General features: G+C 34.1%; 1 protein-coding gene across 13 annotated transcripts in view; it reads right to left on the bottom strand.

The window, feature by feature from the left end:
* Positions 1 to 24,954, bottom strand: part of Rgs7 (regulator of G protein signaling 7) — a 466,064-nt gene that overhangs the window by 88,508 nt on the left and 352,602 nt on the right. For all 13 annotated transcript variants that reach the window (XM_040278402.2, XM_078022997.1, XM_078023003.1 and 10 more), the window contains one exon: positions 20,968 to 21,019. In XM_040278402.2, coding sequence (XP_040134336.1) covers positions 20,968 to 21,019 — 52 coding nt within the window. The remainder of the gene's footprint in view (positions 1 to 20,967; positions 21,020 to 24,954) is intronic.

The raw sequence follows: 24,954 nt of genomic DNA, 5'->3' as shown, positions 1-24,954 counted from the left end.
ATATTCATATGAGATTAAAATAGATATTTATTTATTTTAAAAATAAATTATATAATTTTAAAATCCTCACAACCTTGGAATCAGCAGTCTAACCTCAAATATTTCATCTTGAAAGAAAAAATGCTTATACATTCAATTTTTGGGGTCCAACGTTATGCTTTATGAATGTGTTTATAGTAGGAAAAATTTGGAGAATAAAGCTAAATATCCTAACAAATATCTAAATGATTGACTCTTATGCAATAATACATTTTTAAGAGAAATGATATTAGTAAGTGATAAACTAATGTCTAAAAAGGAACAAAAATCATATTTAAAAATATGCATATGTATTAAAAACCAGCAAAATGTAATATAATATAATGTCAGAAGTGCTAACCATTCCTGGGTGAGGGGTTTAGGTTTTATTATATTGCCTTGTACTTACTTTCCATACTTTGAAATTTTCTACAGGGCATAAAACTTTTATAATAAAAATGCAAGAAAACACTTTATTGCAAATGAGAGCAAACTTTATTGCAAATGCAGAGTGGAAACTTTCTGAAAATAGGAACAAGAGAAGGACTAAAGTGAGGAGAATCATGCTGCATAGATTTGGCGAGTAATAAGAGCAACATGAGTTATGCAAAAAAGAATCAGCTGGGTCTAAAAGAGGAGGAAACAAACAGACCAAATTGGGCCAGAATGTTTTCTCATCAGTGCTGTCTAGTAGAACTTTTTGTGCTGATGGAAATATAGTATTCTGTGCTGTCCAATATGGTTGCCATTATCCACATGTGGTTAGAAAGCACCTGAAATGAGACAAGGAGACTAAGAGTTGAAATTTTAATCAATTTAATTTAATTAATCTTCACACTTAAAAAGTCACATGTAAACAATGGCTTCCTTAGTGGATGGCAAGGATCTACTTATTAAAAGGTTATCACCTATTCATTGATAAAAAATGTTTAGAACAATGATAGGCCAATTATATATTGAAAATAAATAATTCTAGTGGGCAGAACTAACTGGTATAATTACCTTCCCCACAGCAATGCTGAAATTATAAGTCAAAGATGATGCAGCATTTAGCTTTTAATTACAAAGATGGCATCTGGCACTACTCTGAATCCTTGTCTTCATTTAAGGTAGGCAAACTCCAAGTGTTTAGCTTCCCTTAGTTCCAATAACACAAGTCATTCCCTCATGATAGGAGAAAAAAACAGAATGAGTCCACTGAATTTTTAAAATTAAAGTAATTCCTGAATTCAAAGTAAGCAATATATTGCCTTCTCCCATAAGGGATCAGTTCTAGCAGAGGTGCACAGCTTCGACATTTCTATTTCTTTCTTTTCTTTTCTCTTTCCTTGTGGTTGTGAGGATGGAAGCCAGGGCCTTGGGCATGCTAGGCAAGTGCTCTACTAGCTACACTCACAGTCTTGACATTTCTTCAAGTGTGCCATGTTGTTTTTGTTTTTTTTTTTTTGGTGGGGTCCAAGGGTAGCAACTTCTTTTCAACACACACACACATGCACATGCACATAAATAAACTTATTTTCTTTTGTAATTTTGGAATTACTCTAATAATTTATAGTCACAAATTGAGAGCATTTTTATTTAAATATATTTGAATAAAAGGATAGTATTTATTCTATCTTCCTATCTCCGTTTCTCTCAAATTGCCTAAAGGATTTAAGCAATAGAAATTTAAATTTTAGAAAAACTTCTTTAAGAGAGCACTTTTTCTCTAATTTTGTTTCAGTGGATAAGTTAAATGGTTCTTTCTTTATAGGTTGGTCAAAGAAGTTTTGGAAAAGCTTATATTCATTGCCTAACACAGAATATCAATCACTAGTCAACCAGGCTGGATAATGTGGGATATTAGTCTTAATGTACATAGAACAATAACATAGACACTTGGATACAAACATTTTAAAAATATTGAATAAAAGATAATTCAGATTTTAATTTCACACACTGCTGAATATACAAACATCATAAATGATTCTAAAGTATTGCAATGTGCTTGCATTTAAAGATTACCAATAGCTAATAATTTTTCAAGTTCAGAATGCAGAGAATTAAAGCCCATGAGATACTGCATGATCCATATCACTATGGTTATGAACCTTGAAAACTTAAGAATGTACACCTTAAAGCAATTTAAAGTTTCCAAGGAAACTAATGAAAATATTCAAGAGAGGAGTAATAGGATTTGCAAATCAAAATACACTTGAGACTGTTGCTACAGTACAGTGTGTTCATTGGTGCTTGCCATATTTTTGTAGAAAACCATAAAAATACTAATGTTCATGAATCCAGCAATAACTGACACATTAACTCTTATTTTCTTATCTTTCTGCTTTGTTAACATAATATATGTCAAAAATAATGAAAATGGTATAAATGAAGTTCTTTGTTACAAATATTTGAAATATCTTATATAAAGAGAATAAGAAGACCAGAAAGAACCAGCAATCTGTGAGGAGTGGGCAGAAAGAGAAAGGAAGGGATGTATTGATTATGTAATCATGCATGATTGATGTTCTGTTGAGTGTGAAATGGGACCTGATTTTACAGATGCAGGCACCAAAGCTCAAGGAAGTTAAGGCATTTACAAAAAGGTCACAGCTGTTAAATGTTGAGCCATCAAATGAAGCACCGTTTGTTTGATTCCCAAACTCATACTCTTCATGTGTATTATGCAGATGTGAATGAAAAAACACAATGCATTCCAGGTACTCAGTGGAGTGTTGGGGTGTGAAGTTCACATCCTAAGTTGATGTCTGTTTTGGGGTGAAAGGTCAGGCTGGAGATATCTTGAAGGATAACGTCTGTTTTGGGACCCTGTCTTTTCTCTCTCCTCGACTATAAGTTAACATGGACTGGGGATCATATCTCTCTTACTTTTGCCCCCGTCAACTCATGAGCACAATGCTTTGCACACCTCTAGATGCTCCACAGGTATTTGTAGAGGTGTATTTGCAGAATTATGATGTCAAATTAATCAGTGAACATGCCAACTGAGGCTTTAAATATTGAGGTACTAATTTCCCAGGCTCTTTCTGACCCTGTGCATGGTCCTATTGCCTAATATTGCTATTAAAGTTCCATCAGAGAAGTCTTCTGGTCATATGTTCAATACAGTGGCCTTAGGAATAGAAATACTAGATGGGATCTATTAGCACATTTCTATGAAGTTCACCCAAAGTTGTGTTGCTCACTTTGGAAAGAGGGCATCTATTGGGTTTGATAGTTCCTCGTGAGTCTCATGATTCCTGTACTTGGACAGCTGGCACAGATATCCCATTACATGCCATCTCAGGATGCTGCACCAATCTTTGGACAGGATTTATCTTCCTAACTGTGCTCAGCCATTGCAAAGCTGTGTCTTAGTAATTCCATTTTCAGCAGTTCTTCTGGGCACATCTTAACCCCAGTATTTCATCTGATGGTTTTAACTGAGAATTAGAAGAGTCACCCAGGCAGAGAAACTCTAGAGTATTTCTTTAACCTACACAGAGATATTGTTCTTCCCAAGCTAGCAAAATATGTATAAAACAGGATATATCTAAGAATTCTTTGTTACCTTTCCCTTTGCTTCACCCTCCAGGGACTCCAGCCTGAGGTATTGCATTAATATTGGAACTTGAGGAATAGCACAGTGTGATTTTGGAGCACAATGTGCTATCACTATTACTTCTATTATAACAGCTGGGAGCTGTCCAAAGCTTCACAAAGAAACCAGAAAGCAACAGCAGGACACTGGGCTGCCTTAGAAAAATGTTTCTTGGCTCAAAGAGAAACTTCTTTAACAAGAATCTGACACCTCAAACTTAGCAAGAAAGTATTTCCCAGGTTAATCACATAAAATGCAGCTTGACAGAATCTGTTCTGTAACAATACCGGGAAAATGCCATAGTGTAATACCTTGGGTATACTTAATAACCTGAGAAAAGTTGCAACCACTTCAGAATAAGTTATAGAAAATATTGCCTAGGTAAGTAGGGATTCAGATGTCTTCCTACTTATCTAACTTCTCAATGGTAAACCTGGCCAACAATGACAGGCATGGCCTTGGTGTGGCTGCAGCTCCCTGGCACTCTTGCTAGCTGCCTCACCTTTACCTGAGATGGTAGAATTGTATGACCACTCAGATTCCCTTCAGCACTTACCTCCTGTGGCTGGAGGAAGTCAGGGTTTAACCATGACATTGACATCTGGGCAAGGGAGAGTTTTAGTACATGCAATTGCTCCAATATAGAAACAAAAGAATAAACAAATAAAAACAAAACCTGGCCAGGGATTCTCAAGTTGATTCTCTCTTTTTTTAGTGTGAAATTGTGGGGACAGGTGCATGGAGTACTGCATACACGGCATACGTTAAGGGCGTCTGAGTGGCAAACCACTCCTCCCTCCGTGCTAGGCGTGTGAGAGGCAAACCGTTTACCCTGTAGGCACAGCCCTAGGTGTGAGGCCGCGTGTTGCAGCCCCTGCACTTGCTCCACAGCTCACTCCTTGATTGGCCGTTGCAAGGACAGTTGGCCAGAAATTGTATTGGTGGCTACCTGTAATCTGCTTAGCTATTGCCTGAGTATATATAAATGGTAACTGCACAATAAAATTAGACGTGCTTCCTGCTTGGTCTCTGAAGGTCTTGATTAGTGACTCTGCAGCCAAAGTGTCCTTTACCCTGTTTCGTGGACCTCCTCGCTGGATGAGAGAGCTCACACATGAAATGAAATCATAAAATTTCTCTTCTGTTAAGACGATGTAAGATAGAGATATTAAAGTTTCCATGGTCTCTTTTTACTCAAGGAAAAGATAAACTCTGGTCTGTGATTTAAGCCTATCTAAGAAGTGACAACAGTTTTTGTTTTTATCATGGCCAACCATGATTAGCTATTTTCATTGATAAACTTTGAGATAAATATGCTTCCTATAGTTATTTGCTTGCATAAATAAATTAATAAACTTCCTGTACTTCTTTAGTTAACATTAACATAACTGGGAGTTTGTACACTGATACCTTCAAAGAATGTCAGAATGTTTTCATCCTAATCCAGATGCCAAAATAACTTCTTCCTCGTTTAGACTCACCAGAATCACTTCCTTTGTAACTTGAAAAAGGCACCTGGGTTAGGTGGTTCAGTAATTCATGAGAAAACTAGGAATATTTGGTTTACCCAAGGAATTGAGGATGGAAAACTTTGCTAATCCAAACAAACCCCAAATCCATGATTCTCAAAGCAAGCCTGCAAAGCAGTCTGAAATGACTCAAAAGCTTCAAGGATTTCCTTAAGTTTCTATGGGAAAATATCAAGCAAAAAGGTTACACTCAGAATTGGAATGCATGAACTGAAATTAGCTTGCTAAAAGAGATGTATTGAGGCCTCTAATTCAAATGTTTCCAAGAAGTCTGTCATGTTGCACTCACTACTGTCACAAAGTTGCAAGTACACTTAGGAGGTCAGGATCCATGGATTCTAGTAATTTCCTGATCTTCAGAGGCTGATGTTCCTGACTATTTTGAAATCCTCACCAATTTAGTTTGTTATAAATTGTTTGGTTAATCCCACAGAGTGTAATGAAGCATATTGGAGTAAATGGCATTTCTGAACTATAAGCTTCCAATAATTTCATAAGAAAATAACAAATATACATTACAAATGTGACTCATCCACACTTCCCTTTCTGAAACAATGTATCTGTTTCTTCATATAATCACACTGCTATTCCATAATTTCTTATATCTGTCCCTTTGTTAACACTAAATTCTTTTTCTACATACAATTTAGTCAAAATCAGACAAAGGAACTATAGTCTTTCCTCCTACATAAATATACCTAATCAGAAGTGCTTGAAACCCAGCTCTAAATTATAGTATGGATGAAAAATAGCACCCAAACAGTATAGCATATTAAGAATCTTCTGCACCTTTCTCTCTGTCCTGGGCAAGAGGTCAAACATTTGTGTCAGATGCATTGGTTGTCTTATTTACTCCAAGCTCTCTACCTTCACTGAAGCTTCCTTCCTTTTAATTCCCAAATAATATACAGAAATATACTATGTGTGAGAAATGGCTCCACTAAAGAAATATGTTTTCCTGCTTATAAGTAAAAAAGGTGGTAAAGGTAAAAAATAATACAGACACAGAGCTGAATATCCATTTTTGGTATAAAATATCAAATAGTTTTTCTCTTCATCTTTTCATGTCTTTGCTAATAGAAAATAGACATATAGAAAAGAATACATGTCTGCATACTCATGAGGAAAGAAAGGAAGAAGCCAAACCAGAAGCCATTAGCCAAGGTCATTAGGCATTAACCTCAGTAGCTCCATAGTACACATAGTACACAAGGTCATTAGGCATTAGCCTCAGTAGCTCCACACATAGTACACAAGGTCATTAGGCATTAACTTCAGTAGCTCCATAGTACACTGGTCACTCAGTTAATTTCTAACCTACTTTCAGTAAAACAGAGAGCATCTCCAGAGATTGAGATTATGAGCTAGAAATATATTCCACATATATCAATATGGTCTTAATTTATACCATATTTAGGAATAATTAAATTTCCATTGGATAGCTATTTGTGAATATGCATATAGGCATGACACAAATATACATTAAATATTTTATATGCATATGCTTATGTACATATCTACCATAAATATTTGAATAAGAGAGGAGATCAAGTATTTTAATCTTTGCATAAATAACATAAAAGCCAAACCTTTCATGACCTGTATATTTCATCAGAAATTTTGTGTTTTGAAATGACAAAAGCTTAAAATAATCATTGAAGGAGCAGAATAATTGGGGCCATATTTGAGTTTTTAAAAAAATAATGACATATACAATTCATTCTAATGAATGCCATAGATAATGAGTTTGTATTATGTGTATTTTATTTTTAAGGAAATAGTTTATTGTTTATTTTCACTGAAATTAGTTCATGGTGAATATGTATTTTACAGAACAAATTATAATACCAATACTATTCTTTACAATTATAGTAATGAAAAATAATATAATAAATAAAACTTTTCCTCTTTATTGAGAGATATGGAAGTCCATTATTTCTACAAGTTGTGAGATTATTTCCTGGAAAGACAAAATGTTTTATTTTCATTCCTAAATCTAACCCTGATCTTCTAGAACACAATTTAGAAGCACACATTGATCATGTTAACTTTAGGAAAAATGTTAGAACTTTAATATACTAAATATTTGTTTTTCAGGTTTATGATAGAACACATGTAAAGTTCCTAGAATTCTGCTTAGATAAACAGCAGCTCAAAGCTACAGGGAACCAATGGAAAAATATGAACCTGTCAAGAAAGTTTTCCTATGATGGCAATGGGTAGATTTCAGACACTCCCCTAAAGTTCAGCAGGAAGGGAGAGCCATGGAGGAGAAACAACCTACTTCAAGTGTCCCGTTACTCTCGGGTCTTGATTCAGATCTTGATGACTATTTCATGATGAAATATTTTTTAAAAGTAGAAACAAAAACAAATACAAACAACTTGCTCAGCTGGACATTGTTTGTCCTTTCTTTGGCAAGAATCTGCTCTCTGGTGGTATCTGATGTCGCACATAGGGAACCAGGAAGTGGTCACTACCCTTCGCACTCACAAGTGAAAAGAGTTGAGCAAAGTAAAACCCAACCATTCGCTCAGATCCATTAGAGGTCAGGGGACAAACCAATGACCCCATGATTGGAGAAATGGACAGACATATGAAAAATCTCCATTTAGAGGAACAGAAACCTTTGGGGAAACCAGTGCTGGGGTACAAAACTTCAACTGACTAATTTCTGGAGGCTCAGTGTGAACAAATTTGAGCATTTAAAAACTTTTTTTTTTTTTTTTTTGTGGGAAAGGGAACAGTTTTTTTGGAGGGTGACTCCCAACTTGGAGATGACTTTCATCTCCAAGAGCCCATAAAGTTTTCACAGTGAGGATCTGAGAAAATTCTCTCATGTTTCCAATAAGGGGAGGGAAAAAGCAACATTTTGAATATGCCCAGAACAGACTGTTCTTCAGAAGTCCTGCCTCAATGGAAACTATAACTGAGCCTTATAGAGTGAGTCTGTATCAGAACTTACAGGAGGGAAATACAGTCTTCTCTAATCCTCTTATTGAACCTAGATGGGAAAAAATTCCCAAAACTCAAGAAGCACATATGAAAGTCACTGGCCAGGGTCAGACTCCAGCTATAATACCCTTCCAATGTATTGGTGGAGTTTCTATAGATGAATGCAACTTACAGTACTACCCATCCCAGACCTAATTTAAGGACAATTTTCTAGGAAAAGACAAAGAAAACAGGGAAGAAGGGAGCTAACCAAGGACACCAATGGCATGTTAGCATCTGAAACGTATAGCTACAGCTAACTGCTAGTGGGAAAAGTATAAAATTTCACACTGATGACCCTATATACCTTGTTTCTTCTATCCAGTACATCATGTCCTACTTTCAACAGAAAGTTACAATGTATACTAAAAGAAAAAAATGCAATTTGAACTTTCAACAGAAAGTTACAATGCATACTAAAAGGAAAAAAATGCAGTTTGAACAGGCAAAAAACAAAAAAACAAAAAAACATTAAAACCATACTGAAACACGGAAGAATTTTGAGACAGAACTAAAAACAACTAAGACTAAAATACTAATGCCTCTCATAAAAAACACAAACAACACACAAGAACAGGTGAATAATGAAATGAGAGAGATAAAAACTCTAAGAAAAAAAATCAAAAGAAAATATTAAAAAATTTAAAATTATTGTAACAGAAAATGAAGAATACTTTTGATACATCAGTTGATAGACAGTACATAATTGAAGAAAGGAGGAGGCTAGACATCCGTCAATAGAAAGTTTCAAAACTAAAATGCAAAGAGAAAAAGGAATGTGGGAGAGAGAGGCAGACAGGGTAACAGAGTACCTAAGAATTGTGGGAAAATTACAAGAGGTATAAATACATGTAATGAAAATACCAGAAAGAGAAAGAAACAAAAACATTTGAAGCAATGACTGAAAATTTCTCCAAATTAATGATAGAGACATTATTATGAGCTAAATTGTGTCCCTACCTCTAAATTCATATGTTGAAGCCCTAACTCCCAGTAACCTCAGAATTTAATTCTACTTGGTTATAATGCCATTAAAGACGCAATTAAAGTTAGAGTGAGGCCCTCATCTAATACGATTGGTGTCCTTATAAGAAGGAAAATGACACCAGGTATGCATGCACCTGTTCAGAGGAAAGGATGAAAGGATACAAGGAGAATCTGGCTTTCTGAAAACCAAGGAGAAAGAAAACCCCACAAATCGATGTTCTTGAACTTACAGACTCCAGAAAAATACTAGCTTGCTGTTTATCTGTGAGACAGTAAATTTCTCTTCATAGTTTACGATAGTGTTATGGCAGCCTTAGGATGCTAATATACCAAAACCACAGAAACAGAAAACACCAAATAGGACAAATAGTTAAAACATCTACACCAGACACATACTCCAAATTTGGAAAACAAAAAAGATAAAGAGATAACTCTGAAAGAGCCAAGTGGAAGAGGGATCTTACCTAAAGAGAACAAAGTACACACATTACATTGAACTTCTCAATGGAATTCATGCAAGGAATGAGAAGGGGAGTAATGTCTGTAAACTGTTGAAAGAAAAAAACTCACCAACCTAGAACTCTATATTCTGTGAAATTATCTTTTAAAAATTGAAAAGAAAAAAATTTTTTCTCAGACATTCCAAAATTGAGGGAATTTTTTAAGGGGGTACCTGTACTGCAGGAATAAAAGAGAAAATGAAAACAATAAATGATATAGATTGATGAAACTCAGATATACATAAAGAAAAGACTATTAGAGAAAGAATAAATGAAAGACACATAAAATTTCTTACTTTTAAAACTTTTTTTTTAATTTGAAATGACCAGCTTTATTATTTATCTAATAATATCCAATTTTTATAGATGATATACTAATTCACATTCTCACCAACAGTATAAAAGAGTTCCTCCCCATTATAAAAGATTTCAAAATGCAAAGTAGTCATAGTATGAAAAAAAGGGTGGTTTGGAGAAGTGGGGACTTTGTTTCATTGGTGCATATTAATAATACAGAAAGGTGAGTTTCATTGTGGCATACCCATATATACACAAAACATAATTTCACACCACATTTTCTCTCCAACCCTTCTCTCCTCGCTCCCTTTTGTCCCCTTCCTCTACCCTAATGGTGTCCCTTCTACTTTCATAGTGTCCTAAATTTTTCCTCTTTAGCTTCCAGATAATGAGAGAAAGCACCCTACTTTTCTCTCTTCATCAACTTAATTAGCTCAATATTACAGTTTCCAATTCTGTCCATTTTCCTTAAAATGACATAATTCAATCCTTTTCTGGCTGAATAAAACCCCTGTGTAAATATATATATATATTCCACATTTTCTTTATCCACTCATCAGTTGATGGACACCCAAGCTGTTTTCATGACTTGGCTGGTGTGAATTATGCTGCGATAAACATGGGTATGCAAGTAATCTCTAAAGTATGCTGACTTAAATTCTTTTGGATAAATATCAAGGAGTGGTATAGCTATATCATATGTAATTCTATCTTTAGCTTTTTGAGGAACTTCCACACTGATTTTTATAGATGATATACTAATTTACATTCCCACCAACAGTACATAAGAGTTCCACCCCATCTTCCTCATCAACATTTGTTGGTATTGGTATTCTTGATGCTTGCCATTCTAACTGGAGTGAGATAAACTCTCAGGGTAGTTTTGTTCTGTATTTCCCTGATAGCTAAAACTTTTCTCATTTTTAATTCATCTAACAGATAAAAGGTTCTTTTTTTCAAAATGATAAGAACAACAATGTATTTAGTGATGGTTGCCTAAATGAAAAAAAAATGACAACAATCATAAGGGGCAGGAGGGAGAAAGTAGGAATACTCTGTTATGAAGTACTTGTGTTACAGGTGAAGTATAGTGTATTATTTAGAAATAGGCTGGGATTAGTTTTATAAGTATACTGTAAAATCCGGAGAGACCTTAAAAAATTCAAAAGCATAAATAATACACTAGGAGAAAAGGGAAATAGAATCATAGGAAGTGTCCATTTAAAAATAAGAATAGGCAGAAAAAAAAGGGTAGGAGTAGAGAGAGTGAGTGAGTCAAAGTCAAAAGGAAACTAATGCAAAATAGTTATAAATATTAATACAAATACACTCTTGGAATAATCCATTAGCGATACTAATTCAAATTTATTAGTAATAACTTTTAATGTGAATGGTCTATACACAGAAGTTAAAACACAGAAAGTGTCAGAGGGGACATAAAACAAGACCAACAACATTTTATCTACAAGAAATACATTTTAAATATAAAGACACAGGTGAAAAGCAAAGGAAGGGAGAAAAGTTGTGTTCATATCAATAAAAATAAACCTTGAATAGATGAATTAATTTCAGACAAAGCATACTTCAGAAAAATTAAAGTTTTCAGGGATAAACAGGAGAATTATGTAGGAAAAAGATGTTAATTCTCCACAGAATCCTTTAGTGTGCATGCCTATGCTAGTCAGCTTTTATGGTTGTGCTCAAAACACCTGACAAGAACAATTTAGAGTAGGAAAAGTTTATTTTGTGCTCACAGATTTACAAGTTTAGTTCATGGTCCAACCATCCCAGTGCTGTGGACCCCATGGGAGGCAGAATGTTATGGTGGAAGGGTGTAGCTAAGAGAGAGAGAGAGAGAGAGAGAGAGAGAGAGAGAGAGAGAGAGAGAGAGAGAGAGAGAGAGAGAGAGAAGTGCTAGGGAAAACACATAAACCCCACAGATACACCTGCAGTGACCTACTCCTCCACCCATGCCCACCACTCAGTCAGTCCATTCAAATTATTATTCTATTAAAGGATTAATCCAGTGATTAGATTATGGCTCTCGTAATCTAATTGTTTCACTATGGAACATTTCTGCATTATAACACACATAAGTTTTCTGGGACACCTCAACATCCAAACCATAACTACACCCAAAAACGTACTTAGTTTATAAAAGCTGACAATCTATAAGGAGAAAGAGATGAATAACTACTGTCACTGGAGATGTCAACATACATATATCTGTTGTTGACAGATCAGCAGGCAGAAAAATCAGCCAGGACAGAGTTGAACTGAGTAGTACTATTAGTCATCTGGAACTAATCAACATTTGTAGAACATTTAATGAAACAATAGCAGAATGCAATTATCTTCCCAAGTTCCCAAGATATACACAAAGATAGGTCATATTCTGGATCATAAAACACATCTTAAAATGCAAAATAATGGAAATCATCAAAGTATGACTGTGGACTACAATAGAATTAAACTAGAAATAAATGACAGAAAGTTAACTGGAAATTTGCCAAATACTTATAAATTAAACAACACACTTCTAAACAACATATGGGTCAAAGAAGCAGTCTCAAAAGAAATTGAAAAGTGTTTGGAGCTAAATAAAAATGAAAATAAAATTTACTCAAATTTGTGAACACAGTAAAAGCTGTGCTTAGCCTTGAATACATATGTCAAAAAACAGATCTAAAATTGGTAATCTAACCTTCTACTTCAGGACTCATGATCAAATGGACATTAAGAGAATAATAAAAGGAGTATGATAAACAACTCTAGCATACAAATTTGCTATCTTAGATGAAATAAACCAATTTATCCTAGGGGAAAGACACAATCTACTAAAACTCACCAAAAGAGAAATAGATAACTTAACAAAGGTAGACAGCACTAAATTCATCTGGCTTTCCTGGTGAATTCTACTAAATATTTAAGGATGAAATGATACTCTGTGCAATGTCCTAGAAAATATAATCAGAAGGAACATCTCCTAATGCAGTAATACACTAATACAAAAATTATGAAAAGACTTTACAAGAAAGGAAAACTAAAGATCAATATCGTTGGGCTGGGGATGTGGCTCAAGCGGTAGCACGCTTGCCTGGCATGCGTGCGGCCCGGGTTCGATCCTCAGCACCACGTACAAACAAAGGTGTTGTGTCTGCTGAAAACTAAAAAATTAAAAAAAAAAAATCTTAAAAAAAATGATCAATATCGTGAACACAGATGTAAAAATCACCCCAAATTAGCATATAACATACAAAATATACATAATATTATACTTACATAATTATGCATAATAACCAAGTAAATATTTATTCCAGGTATGCCAGGCCAGTTGACAATTTGAAAGTCAATTAATGTAACCCATCACATCAACCAGCTAAAGATAACTTATATGATCATATCAATAAATGCAGAGAAGGCATTTGGCAAAATCTAGCATTCAGCCAGTCTGATAAAACCTCTCATCACACTAGGAATACAGGGGAATTTCCTCAGTTTGATAAAGAAAAGTGTTATGATTTAGATATAAGGTGTCCCTCCAAAGTTCCTGTGTTAATGCAGGAATGTTCAGATATAACATGATTAGATTTGAGAGCTATAACCTAATCAGTCTATCACAGTTTGAATGACTGGGTGGTAACTGTAGGCAGGAGAAGTGTGGCTGGAGGAGCTGATTCTCTGGGGGCATGTCATAGAAGGGTACATCTTCCCTGTGGCCTCTTCCTCCTATCTTCCTGACTCCACTTTGAGCTGAGCAGCTGCCCTCCCCTGGGCCCTTTCCCAATGATGTGCCACTTCACCTTGAGCCTAGAGCAATGGAGTTGGCCATCTGCGGACTCAGCCCTCTGAAACTGTGAGCCCCAAGTAAACTTTTTCCTCCTCTAATATTTTGGTCATAATGATGGAAAATGGACTAAAATGAACATCTTCGAAATGTCTACAGCTAGTATCAGAGGAATTAGATGTTTTCTCACTAAGATAGGAAGAATGCAAGGATGCCACATCTCACCACTACTCTTCAACACTGTACTGAAATCCTAGGTAATAGAAGATAAGAAAAATAAATGAAAGGTCTTTAGAATGAGAAGGAAGAAAGAAAACTGTCTTTGTTAAGAAAAAAGCCATTTATTTATATAGGATATCTCAAAGAAACAACAAAAAACTCTAGAACTAGGTGATTACATCAGGGTGGTAAAGCACATAAGTCAATTTTTTTCTATATAGTGACATGAAAAATTGAAATGTAAAATTAAAAATACATAACTAATTTACATGAGCATAAAAATATTTAGACAAATTCTAAACTACGTATGATATAATAATAAAAATATAAAACTGATGCAAGAATTCAAAGATCTAAATAAATAGATATACTAAATATATAAATAGGAAAATGAAATATTGTTAAAATGACAGTTTTTTGTAGCATAATCTGTAGATTATATGCACTACCAAGAAAAATACAAGCAAGATATTTTATAGGCATTAATGTTCTGATTCCAAAGTTTAAATGGAAAATAAAAGGCCTAGAAGAAAAAGTATAAAGTTGGAGAGCTGACACTGTACAAATTCAAGACTTACTGTTAATCTAAAATAATCAATACAGTGTGCTATTGGCAAAAGAAGAGAAAAAATAGACAAACCATTGGAACAGAATAGAAATATTAGAAATAGATCCACACAAGGTAGCAAAAAAATACAATGATAAGAAAATGGCACTTTTAAAAACTGATGTTGAAAAAGTGCAGAGACACAGCAAAAAAGTGACAAAGGTTCAGATTGTACAACTTTTATAAATTACAATGAATTATATATAGATCCAAAAAACAAAATGTAAAACTATAAAAGACATGGAACTAGATTTTCTCCAACTAGATAGGAGAAAATCTAGGCAACCTTGGGTTTGTTGATGACTTCTGGATACAACACTAAAAGCACCATCTATGATAGAAAAATTGTAAACTGAACTTCATTAAAATTTAATACTTCTACTTCATGAAACAGACCATCCATGAAAGACAAGCTATAGACTAGGAAAAATATTTGCAAAACATATCTGGTAAATGTCTGGTTTTCTTAAGTTATGAAAAACTTTTAGAATTCAACAAGAAAACGACTACCACCCAGTTAAAAGTGGGCAAAATATCTCAACAGAAATCTCACCAAAGAAGTTAACACTTGGTAAATATTCATATGAAAAGATGTTCAACATAATGTTACCAAGAAATTGCAAATTAAGTGAATGAGATAACACATCTATTAGAATGGCTAATACTATAAGTATTTAAAACACTAAATATGGTGAACATGTGGAGCAATAGGAGCTCTCATTCGTTGCTGATGGGAATGCAAAATGGTACAACTACTTTGAAGACTTCTATAAAGCTAACCACACTTTTCCGTATAATCCACTCTCCTAGGTGTTTGCCCAAATGAGTTGAAAACTTAGGTCCTCAAAGAAACCTATTAATGAATGTTTATGAAAGCTTCCTTCATCATTGTCATATGCAGAGTCAATCTACATGTATTTCAAAGTATGTCTGGATAAACTATGGTCCTTCTTGCCAGTGGAATATTATCCCATGGTAAAAAAGCAACAGGCTATCTGACCTTGCAAAGACATGGAGGAATTAAAAGGCATATTTTTCAAAGAAAGAAGCCAGTCTGGAAAGGCTCTATACTGTATGATTCCAACCATATGACACACTGGGAAAGGTGAAATTATGGGCCAAGTTAAAAAAAAATACAACAACAACAACCAAAAACAGTGGTTACCAGAAGTTGAGGTGGGTGTAGGGAAGCATAGGTATAACAGAGGACTTTTAAGGCAGTGAAATTATTCTGTGTGAGACTATACTGGTAGATAAATGTTACTATACACTTGTGAAAGCTCATAGGATGTACAACACAAAGACTGAATTCTAATGTGAATTATGGGCTTCAGTTAATAATTCATGTATCAATATTGACTCATTAATTGTAATAAATGTACCATACTAATGTAAGATGTTATGTATAGGGAAAAGTATGTTTGGTATTGAGGTGGTATACATGAACTCTGTATATTCTGCTCAATTTTTATATAAACCTTAAAATTCTTTTAAAATGAAGTCTATTAGGTTTAAAAATGTGCTCCCTGAAACATGATTTTAGAAACTATGAACAGCTGGCAAAAATAGATATTAAAATCCAAAGATAAAAACTTGGAAAGTTCTATAGAGGACCATAATATAGGACTGTAAAGGCTTCCATGAAACTCCTAAAATAAGTAACTATGGAAATTAAGTGCCATTTGGAATCAAAATGAAAAATAATCAGTTTTTGTTCATGTCAGAAATAAATATAAAATCACTGCTCTGGTTTTGGTCAAGAAATACATAATGTCCACTATTTTAAAAAATAATTTTTAAAAAATTTTCTCCAACATGATGAATTCTCAGTTTTCCAATATTACAGTTCATAGGAGTACTACTATATATAATTACTGTGGTTATCCAACTAGAATGCAGTGCTTTTGATAGCCTCATTGCCATCAATGAAAAAATATATTAACTCTCAATATCCTTAAGTGGTGCTCACTCCTATCTAGTTTTGTAGGTCCCTGAGCATCTCTCTCTTATAGGTCTGAAAACCTCCACAAAAATCCTGGAGAAAAGAAAGGCCTTTGGCTGAATATTTACTAAGATACAGATCATTACTCTTCAAGATAATGCAAAGTTCTGAACAATTTTCATAGTTGGAAGGTCTTTATACTGAGAAAAAAAAATGCTGCTTTCTGCAATTGTCATGCGTTGGTTTCAGTAAACACACCAGGAAATTCCACCACAGACCTTCCATACTAAATATGCCTCCCACACCCTCCTGGGTAAATATTTGTAGGTCCTTCTAATTGTCTTCATTCAACTGGTTTTCACACTTTGGTTACCTAAGAACCAAATGTGACATCAGTTGCGCTTTCACTGGGAGCAGAACAGACACTTCAGGTACAAAGTTTTAGGGTGTAATCAAGATAAACAATATTTGAAAAAAATATAATTAAAAAAAACTTATGATGAATAAAATGTCAAAATTTTAAATACATAGAGGGTTGGGGTTTGGTTAGGATAAGTGAGGTGAATCAAACAAATAGAGGGGCTCTTATCTTTACAGGTAATTTAATCTCTTGGGGTTTAAATTCTATTCTGACATTAACTATTCAAGTCAGTCTAAAGATGTTGTTAGATGTGTGTTCAATTCCAGGACACTCAATGTGCAACATGTGTGTTCAGAGATACCAGTGACAAAAAACCCTGTCTCTAGCTTCCGCTTCAGTTAGCTACCATTGATACTATCTCTAACTTTCAACAAAATTCTCTTGAGCTCTCTTGTGCCTTGGCCTCTGGCCCTCAATAGAAGTTTGTGCCACATCATTCTTTGAGTTCTTAAAAAACGTTTTACTGGTGCACAATAATTATATGTAATAGTGGAATTCATTGTGACATATTTGTACATACATGTTTACATAATTGAGTCAATTTCATTCCTCAGTACCTCCTTTTGCTCCTTCTTCCTATGTTCCTTCATCCCCTCCCTTGCCCTACTGGTCTCCCTTCTATTTTCATGAGATCCCTTTTTCCTGTTTTTTTTTTTTTTCTCTCTACCTTCCCCATGTGAGAAAAAAATATACATACAACCTCTTTGACTTTCTGAGTCTGGCTTATTTTGCTTAACATGATGTTCTCTAGTTCCAACCATTTCACTGTAAATGATATAATTTCTTTCTTCTTGATGGCTGAATAAACCCCCACTATGTACATATACCACATTTTATTTCTCTCTTAATCTGTTGAGGGACACCTAGGCTGCTCCCATACCTTGGTTATTGTGAATTGTGCTGCTATAAACATGGGTATACATGTATCACTTAATATGCTGACTTTAATTCTTTTGGATAAATACTGAGGAGTGAGTGATATGGCTGGATCATATTTTAGTTCCATTCCTAGTCTTTTGACGACATTTCATTTCATACTGATTACTACAGTGGTTGTACTAATTTACAATCCCACTAACGGTGTGCCAGGGTTCCTTTTTCCTGCATCCTCACCAGCATTTATCATTTTTCTTCTTGAGGACTGCCATTCTAACTGGAGTGAGATGAAATGTCAGTGTAGTTTTGATTTGTATTTCCCTGACTGCTAAAGACGTTGAGTATTTTTTTTTTGTATATTTTTTGTGTGCTATATGCAAATATACCTGGGGAATCCCATTTTGGAATAAATTTTTTTTGTACTTGTGTGAAAAATATCAGATATCTTATCGAATCTGATTTTCAACAGTATTCTTGGTCCTCTTCTTCCCCCAGTGCTAAGGATCAAATCTACCTTACCTAGCACATGGTAAGTGCTTTACCACTGAACTACACCCCAGCACCAACTTGATTTTCAAAAAGTAGGGTTCGTTGAAATGTAGACCCTGTATATTTATTCATCTTATCTTAGTCATAATAAATACATTCTGTTTCTCTATAAGACCAAGGTAACCATGGAAAAGTATTTTTCCTTATAAACTGATGTATAAAAGTTTTATGTTCTGCAGAACCTACACAGTAAATTCAAATCAGTGATAGAAAAATAAGTTGGAATGCGAATAGAGTGAGATAAATTGTTTTTTTTTAACCCTGTTTTATGCAATATAAGCCTTTTTGCCCAAAAGTTGTCTTAGAAATTGCAGTCGAAGTAGTCACCATGCATTGTACTTGCACCAGCCTAAGTACATCATGGTTTCAATATCATCTTAAAAGAAGGGTGCAGCTTTTATAACAGTGTATTTTAAACAAATGGCAGTAGGACTTTACATGTTGGATAACTCAAATTGCTGCTATAATTCATTTGCACCTAAAAAAGAAAAATCACAGAAGATGAAACAGCATTGCTTGAAGGAGAGTTACAGTATCTGAATCATCCTCAATTCTATCTCTTCATCGCCCCCCTGCCCCACCACATGAACTCATATTGAATATTTTATTCTTTGCTTATATATAATTAATACCAGCTACATACAAACAAGACTATATTCGGGGGGTAAACAAATACAATAATTAAAGACTACGTCTGCAATTAGTTAACAAGCAGGCTTTTTAGATTTTAGGAAAAAGTTTAGAAGATGACCACCTCTGAAGTGGGCATCAATAAATTAGTGAGAAGCTGAATGACATTAATCATGTTGGATGACCTACTTTGAGGGATTTTCTATAAATGATGGGCTGTGTAGGCCATGACATTTCCTCAGGCTTACCATGGAAACATCAATCTACGTAAAGTCATAAAACATGAGCTTTAATTGTGATCTCGGCAACACATTTATGAAAACCACAGAATATGGATAGAGAAGCACTGAGAATAAGCAGAGGCAGTGTTTTAATTTTGATTTATTGAGTATGTGAGAAGAACAATGCCAAGTTTCCTTAGGCATACTAGCTTGAATTATTCCATCAGCATTAGAAAGTCAACATCGTGCACTGGGGAATAGCATTGTAGTGCATGCAGCAGGTTCTGGGCTCAATTCCTACTGCATGAAGAAACTGGCATTTCCACGACTGGAAAGGAATCATCTAGTCTCTTTAATATTAAATTTTAGATTTTTTTCTGTGAGATATGTTAGTTTGACTCCTTTAACTAGCAACTGACCACTCTTGGATGAACCATTAAATTATAGTTTGGGCAATGTCAAAAGTGAAGGACAGCTCCATTGGTGCTCCAGGGCTTTTCCTAGGCTTTTCCTTCCAAAGACATTGCTCCGGCAGCAGTATCAAAGAAAGCCAAGTTGCTGTGAAAGCTCTCACTGCCTTTGCATATCATGTTAAGACTCTTTCCCTCAAAGGCTTTTCTTGCCTCTATGCCTGACAAAGAAGCCCCGTCTCCTTTAAAATTCAGATGAAACGTTTCCAGTTCTTGTATGAAATCATCCCGAAACCATCCCACTTCCCACAAGTAAAGTCAACTTCTCCTTCTTTTAAATTTCCACATTAGTTGCTCATAACACTGCTGTATTCCCTTGGCACTCAATGGTGACTTCTTTTCAGCTTTCTCATCTAGCCTATGAGCTACCCAATGCTACAGAAGTCAGTCACCTTTGTTATTCTAGTAACCTACTGCAGCAATTGGCATAGGAATAATTCTCCACAAGTATTTGTAGAAATAACACTAAAAAAATCCAATCTTGTTTTTGAAAATTGTCGCTTTTAGGAAGAGAGTGAATACTTAGTAGTATTCATTTTTAGTACTTACTTTTTTCTTGTGTTTAATTGAAATCATGGTTGTTATATCAAATTTATGCTAAATTCACTGAATGTGATTGATTAGGATTAAAATTGTGATTGATTTTATTTTGCTTGCAATTGGCCTCTTCATATTTAATAAACCCTTTTGTTTATAGAATTATAAGATGGCTTTCCAGGTGCAGTGGCATATGCTTATAATCCCAGCAGGTTGGGAGGCTGAGGCAGGAGAACTGTGAGTTCAAAGCCGGCCTCAAAAAAAAGAGAGACGCTAAGCAACTCAGTGAGGCTCTGTCTCTAAATAAAATATAAAAATAGGGCTTGGGATATGGCTCAGTAGTGCCTCTGAGTTCAATCCCTGGTAACAACAACAACAACAAAATGCCTCCTGTATTAGTGAGAAAAGTGGAGTCTAGAGAAGTCAAAGGACTTGCCAAAAACCACACAGCAAAGTGGGAGATCTGAAATAGAGTTCTTGCTCTTTAAGATCTTTTGTTGTTCTTTCTAGTAATCCAGGGTACCATGAAAAAATAACAATGACCTTTTTAAACTTATTTATAACTGTTTAATCGATTTAGAATCTTCTCTACAGTTGCAAAGAGCAGTATAACATGGAAAAAGTTACCATTAGGTTTGATGACTTTCCAAACAAGGCCATTTGTAAATTTAATGTTAGAAATATTAATCCCAAACTGAGAATTATGGTTTCTCTTTCTTGTTGACAAATGCAATAAAATGCAAGTACACATTAATCCAGACATACTGACAATCAATAATAAAATGATGAGATATTACACTAACCATAGTCTGTATTTTCTGGCTCCCAACAATTTGATGGCCAAAAATAGGGTGTCTGTGGAACAAAGAGAAGTGAAAGTCAGGTTAGACAAATAAAAATTTGGTGTATTTCTGATTTATTAGCTGTATTCATCGTCAACAATTATCTAGAACAGTTAGTTAATATGTTTTATAACTCAGAACAATTTCCAAGAGAGACATTGTAAGATTTTGCATCTGCATTTATTTTCTAACCAATAGCTCAACCTTTTAAATATATGCTGTACCAGCAGGCATTTAAATGCTATACACTGCTGCAATTCTAGCCAATGGACATAAAAGTTCTGATTGCAACATTTAAACAAAAAAGTTTTCATCCACAGGGAGGACTGAAAGTAGAGTATTATACTCAGCAAGACTTGTGATGAAAATTGTCTAAAAATAACCAATTGTTTTCTATCTATCATGTCTCTCAACATTGCCTTTGATGGATCCAAAAAGCTCAATTGACAAAAATCTTCCCCTGAGGTCTGGCAATCATTTTCCTGGCTCTATTAATTATATAATGCAGATCTCAAAGCTATCCAACTAGATTGAAACAGCGTTTTACTTTCACTCTTCAAATATTCCTTTCATAAGGACAGTTGTTGCTCTAAAGTTTTAAACTAAACAAGCCAGAGATCATTATCAAAATAATAATGTCTTATTTGAACAATAGGCAGAACTCTGATTCTGTAAAATTCTAGGAACTGATTGACTATAAAGACAATGTTTGATCAAGAAAAACTATTATTATCACTAACATTATCATTTTATATTTTTTAAAAGAACTCTTTATCTTGGCTCACGCTCCTACAGATCCTAAGAAGGCATGATGACCACTTGTCTGCTTCTCTCACCCTATTTCCTGGAATGATGATGCCTCAGGACTGAACAGAACAGTGATTGCAGACATCAGCTTTGTGGAGTTCACTGCACTTATTAATTAAGTATGTTGACAAGCCATGCACAATGAGCACATTTTGGGAAATCTCTGATTATCTGACCATTCTATCTGTAAACGAATGATTCTCTAGAAAGAATAGTTGAGGAGAACTGTTTGATTTTCTGGGAGAGGAAGTCTTTCCAAACTGAATGAGAACACCAGGGGATTTTGACTTAACCTCTACTCTTTCTTGGGAATTACTACAGTATAATAATAATAAAAAAAGCTAATAGTAGTTTTGTGCAGGTATGAATGAAATCGCATCTGGGATTTAGAAGAAAAAAAGTGAACCACAAAATAAAGGGGCTATTAAGACTTATATGAAACATGCTCATCTCCCCCAATTCCACTTGCCTCTGTAGGAGGCAGAGTTCCGAAAGATTTGATTTCTTAAAAAAATTGGATCAGGATTCTAGGAGAGCATCATAGAAAAATAAAGTAACTAAAAGCATGCTTTCATTTAGGATGCTGGCTTTTGAGATATTTCATATAAAGTGCATTAATCTTTTTGTATTTCTTTTTTTTTGTGTGTGTGTGTGTGTGTGTATGCACATGTCCATGCATACAAATCTATCTAAATGTAAAATATCTATCCTAGTCAGACTGGTCAGACATATACATTTTTCCCCTCAAAATGAAAGGAATGTTTTCATCTATTCTTAACTCTATTGTCATTTACTTTATTGAAAATTTCATTGCTGTGAAAATAAAAGATAAAGAATTTTATCTTGTGATATTTCATGGAAATGTCACAAAGCCAATATTTATAACACTGGAGGATTTTTCCTAGGGAAAAAAATGTTATGATTTCTACTGATGGATAGTATTTGAGAAAAATGACCTTTTAGGTCATTGAAATTTAAAAACCTATTTTCATGGTACTACTACACTTTAGGAAATTTTAATGCAAGAACGTGTTTTTCACTGTTGGTTTCCTTATCTATCAAAAATTCATCTAATATTGTTCAGTCATTGCTTAACTGTGGCACATCCATTAAAGGTGATGAGAGTTATAACAGAGAGCTGCCTGGAGAATCATGTCAGATCTCAATTCCCATTAGCAAATAGAGGATGATTAGATAATTGTAAGTTTACCTCTGATTAAAACATGCACTGAAAATTTGAGACAAATATACTGTGGCATGCCAATGAAATTAAAAGAGTTTTGTTTCTCTTGAACTTATGCCCTAGAAGCTCTTTGGATTTTAAGTGATGGTTGCACTATCCATCATTCACTGGATGAATAGCAAACATGGCATCCTAACGTTTTCCATTTTAATTCATGAATTTTAAAATCCTTTTGAGGACTTGAATTTCAATTCAATGTAATAAAGACCTTTCTGTTGCTTGGAACCAACATAAAAAGGAAAGTGAATACTTTGACCAATAATGTGTTTTCTATTATTAGAGCTGCTCTCCAAATATAGATTGATTAATGCCTTGATAGATATTACAGGAACAATTCAATTAACCCTGAGTTTCTGGTTTTGATTTTTTAAAATTTTGGTTTTAGGATTCTATGCTTCATTAATCATTTATAAATAGTATCTTTAAATAGTAATAGTATCTATTATATTTAGATACTACTACAGATGTGTATGTACATTATATATATGTATATATATATATATATATATATACACACACACACACATATTTCATATATTCATCAGTCCGTTGAATGTTATAACCCTGTACTATGCCTTGTAGTCATTAAATTAATATGCTGTTTGCACCTATTCTGTTGCTATATTTGAAAAATTCTTTAAAATATCTTTCTTTTTTTCCTGAATGTATGTGACGCCTTCCAAGCTTTGCTCATTTTTGACTCATGAGCATGACTAAGACCTTTATACCTTGTCTGCCTACTAATTTCAGTCTGGAATGACAACAGTAGAGATAAAAATCTCACGTTATCGCTAATTCAACCCATCATCACTAATGTTGGGTTCTGTCTGACCTAGTTTGTTTCATAGAAAATTCTTGAATTAGATAATTCTCAAGGGATAGAATATATTCTGTTTTCCCTATAGATAGTTTTTTTGACATATAGATAATTTTTACCATTAATACTGATTTTGAAGATAAATAAAAAGTTTTAACTTTTGCAAACATAAACCAAACTTTCCTTTAGAATTTGTGAGAATTTTGTTAAGTTTACTTCCAATTCATATATGAAAATTCTCTATAACAATAATATCATTTGGGAAATATTTAATTCTGCAATAGTAAGAGACTTTTAAAAATCAAGAAGTAATAGTCACATAAAAGCAATGTATGTGCTAGTCAATAATATTTCCTATGTATTAAAATGTAAACCCATAAGACCACAAGTTACCTTAACAATAGGTTGTTTCAAGCTACCATTAAAGTTTAGCCATATAAAGACTATTATTTTACAACGTTTTTAAATTACAAAAAATTGCTGCTATAAAGTGCTTGACTATTAAGATTAGTATGAGAGTTTCAGGAGATTGCCTTGTTACCGGCAATTAATGCAAAAACACTCTATGCTTATTTGCATTGAGATAAAATAGTCTTAAAGAAATAGCAGTGAGAGAGTTTTAGGAAGCCAATGATCTTTGGAAATAATTTTTTACATTTTTTTTAGTTGTAGATGGACATGATACCTTTATTTTATTTATTTATTTTATGTGGTGCTGAGGATCAAACCCAATATCTCACACGTTAGGCAAACACTATACCACTGAGCTACAACTCCAGCCCAGATACTTGAAAATAATTTTTAAGCATATTTGCTCTTTTTCTCTGTTTTTCCAAACAAAGTTTAGCCAATCAAATTGCTATTCTTCAATTTTTCAGACAAAGAGCATCTAATAATATTCAAAACAAGTGGGGAAAATGTTGCAATCTCTAAAAGTTGAACAATCAAGAGATTGTTCAGAAAAATAACCTCAGCCAATAAGCTAGAGAGTGAACTCTGGCATTATATGCACTTTAATTTTATAGGCTGGAATCTACCCATCAGTTATGAATTAACCATTATTTCTAATGAAATACAGAGT

Source organism: Ictidomys tridecemlineatus, chromosome 10 (genome assembly GCF_052094955.1).
Source record: "Ictidomys tridecemlineatus isolate mIctTri1 chromosome 10, mIctTri1.hap1, whole genome shotgun sequence".
Taxonomy (NCBI): Eukaryota; Metazoa; Chordata; class Mammalia; order Rodentia; family Sciuridae; genus Ictidomys; species Ictidomys tridecemlineatus.
This window is presented reverse-complemented; position numbering and strand designations above follow the sequence as displayed.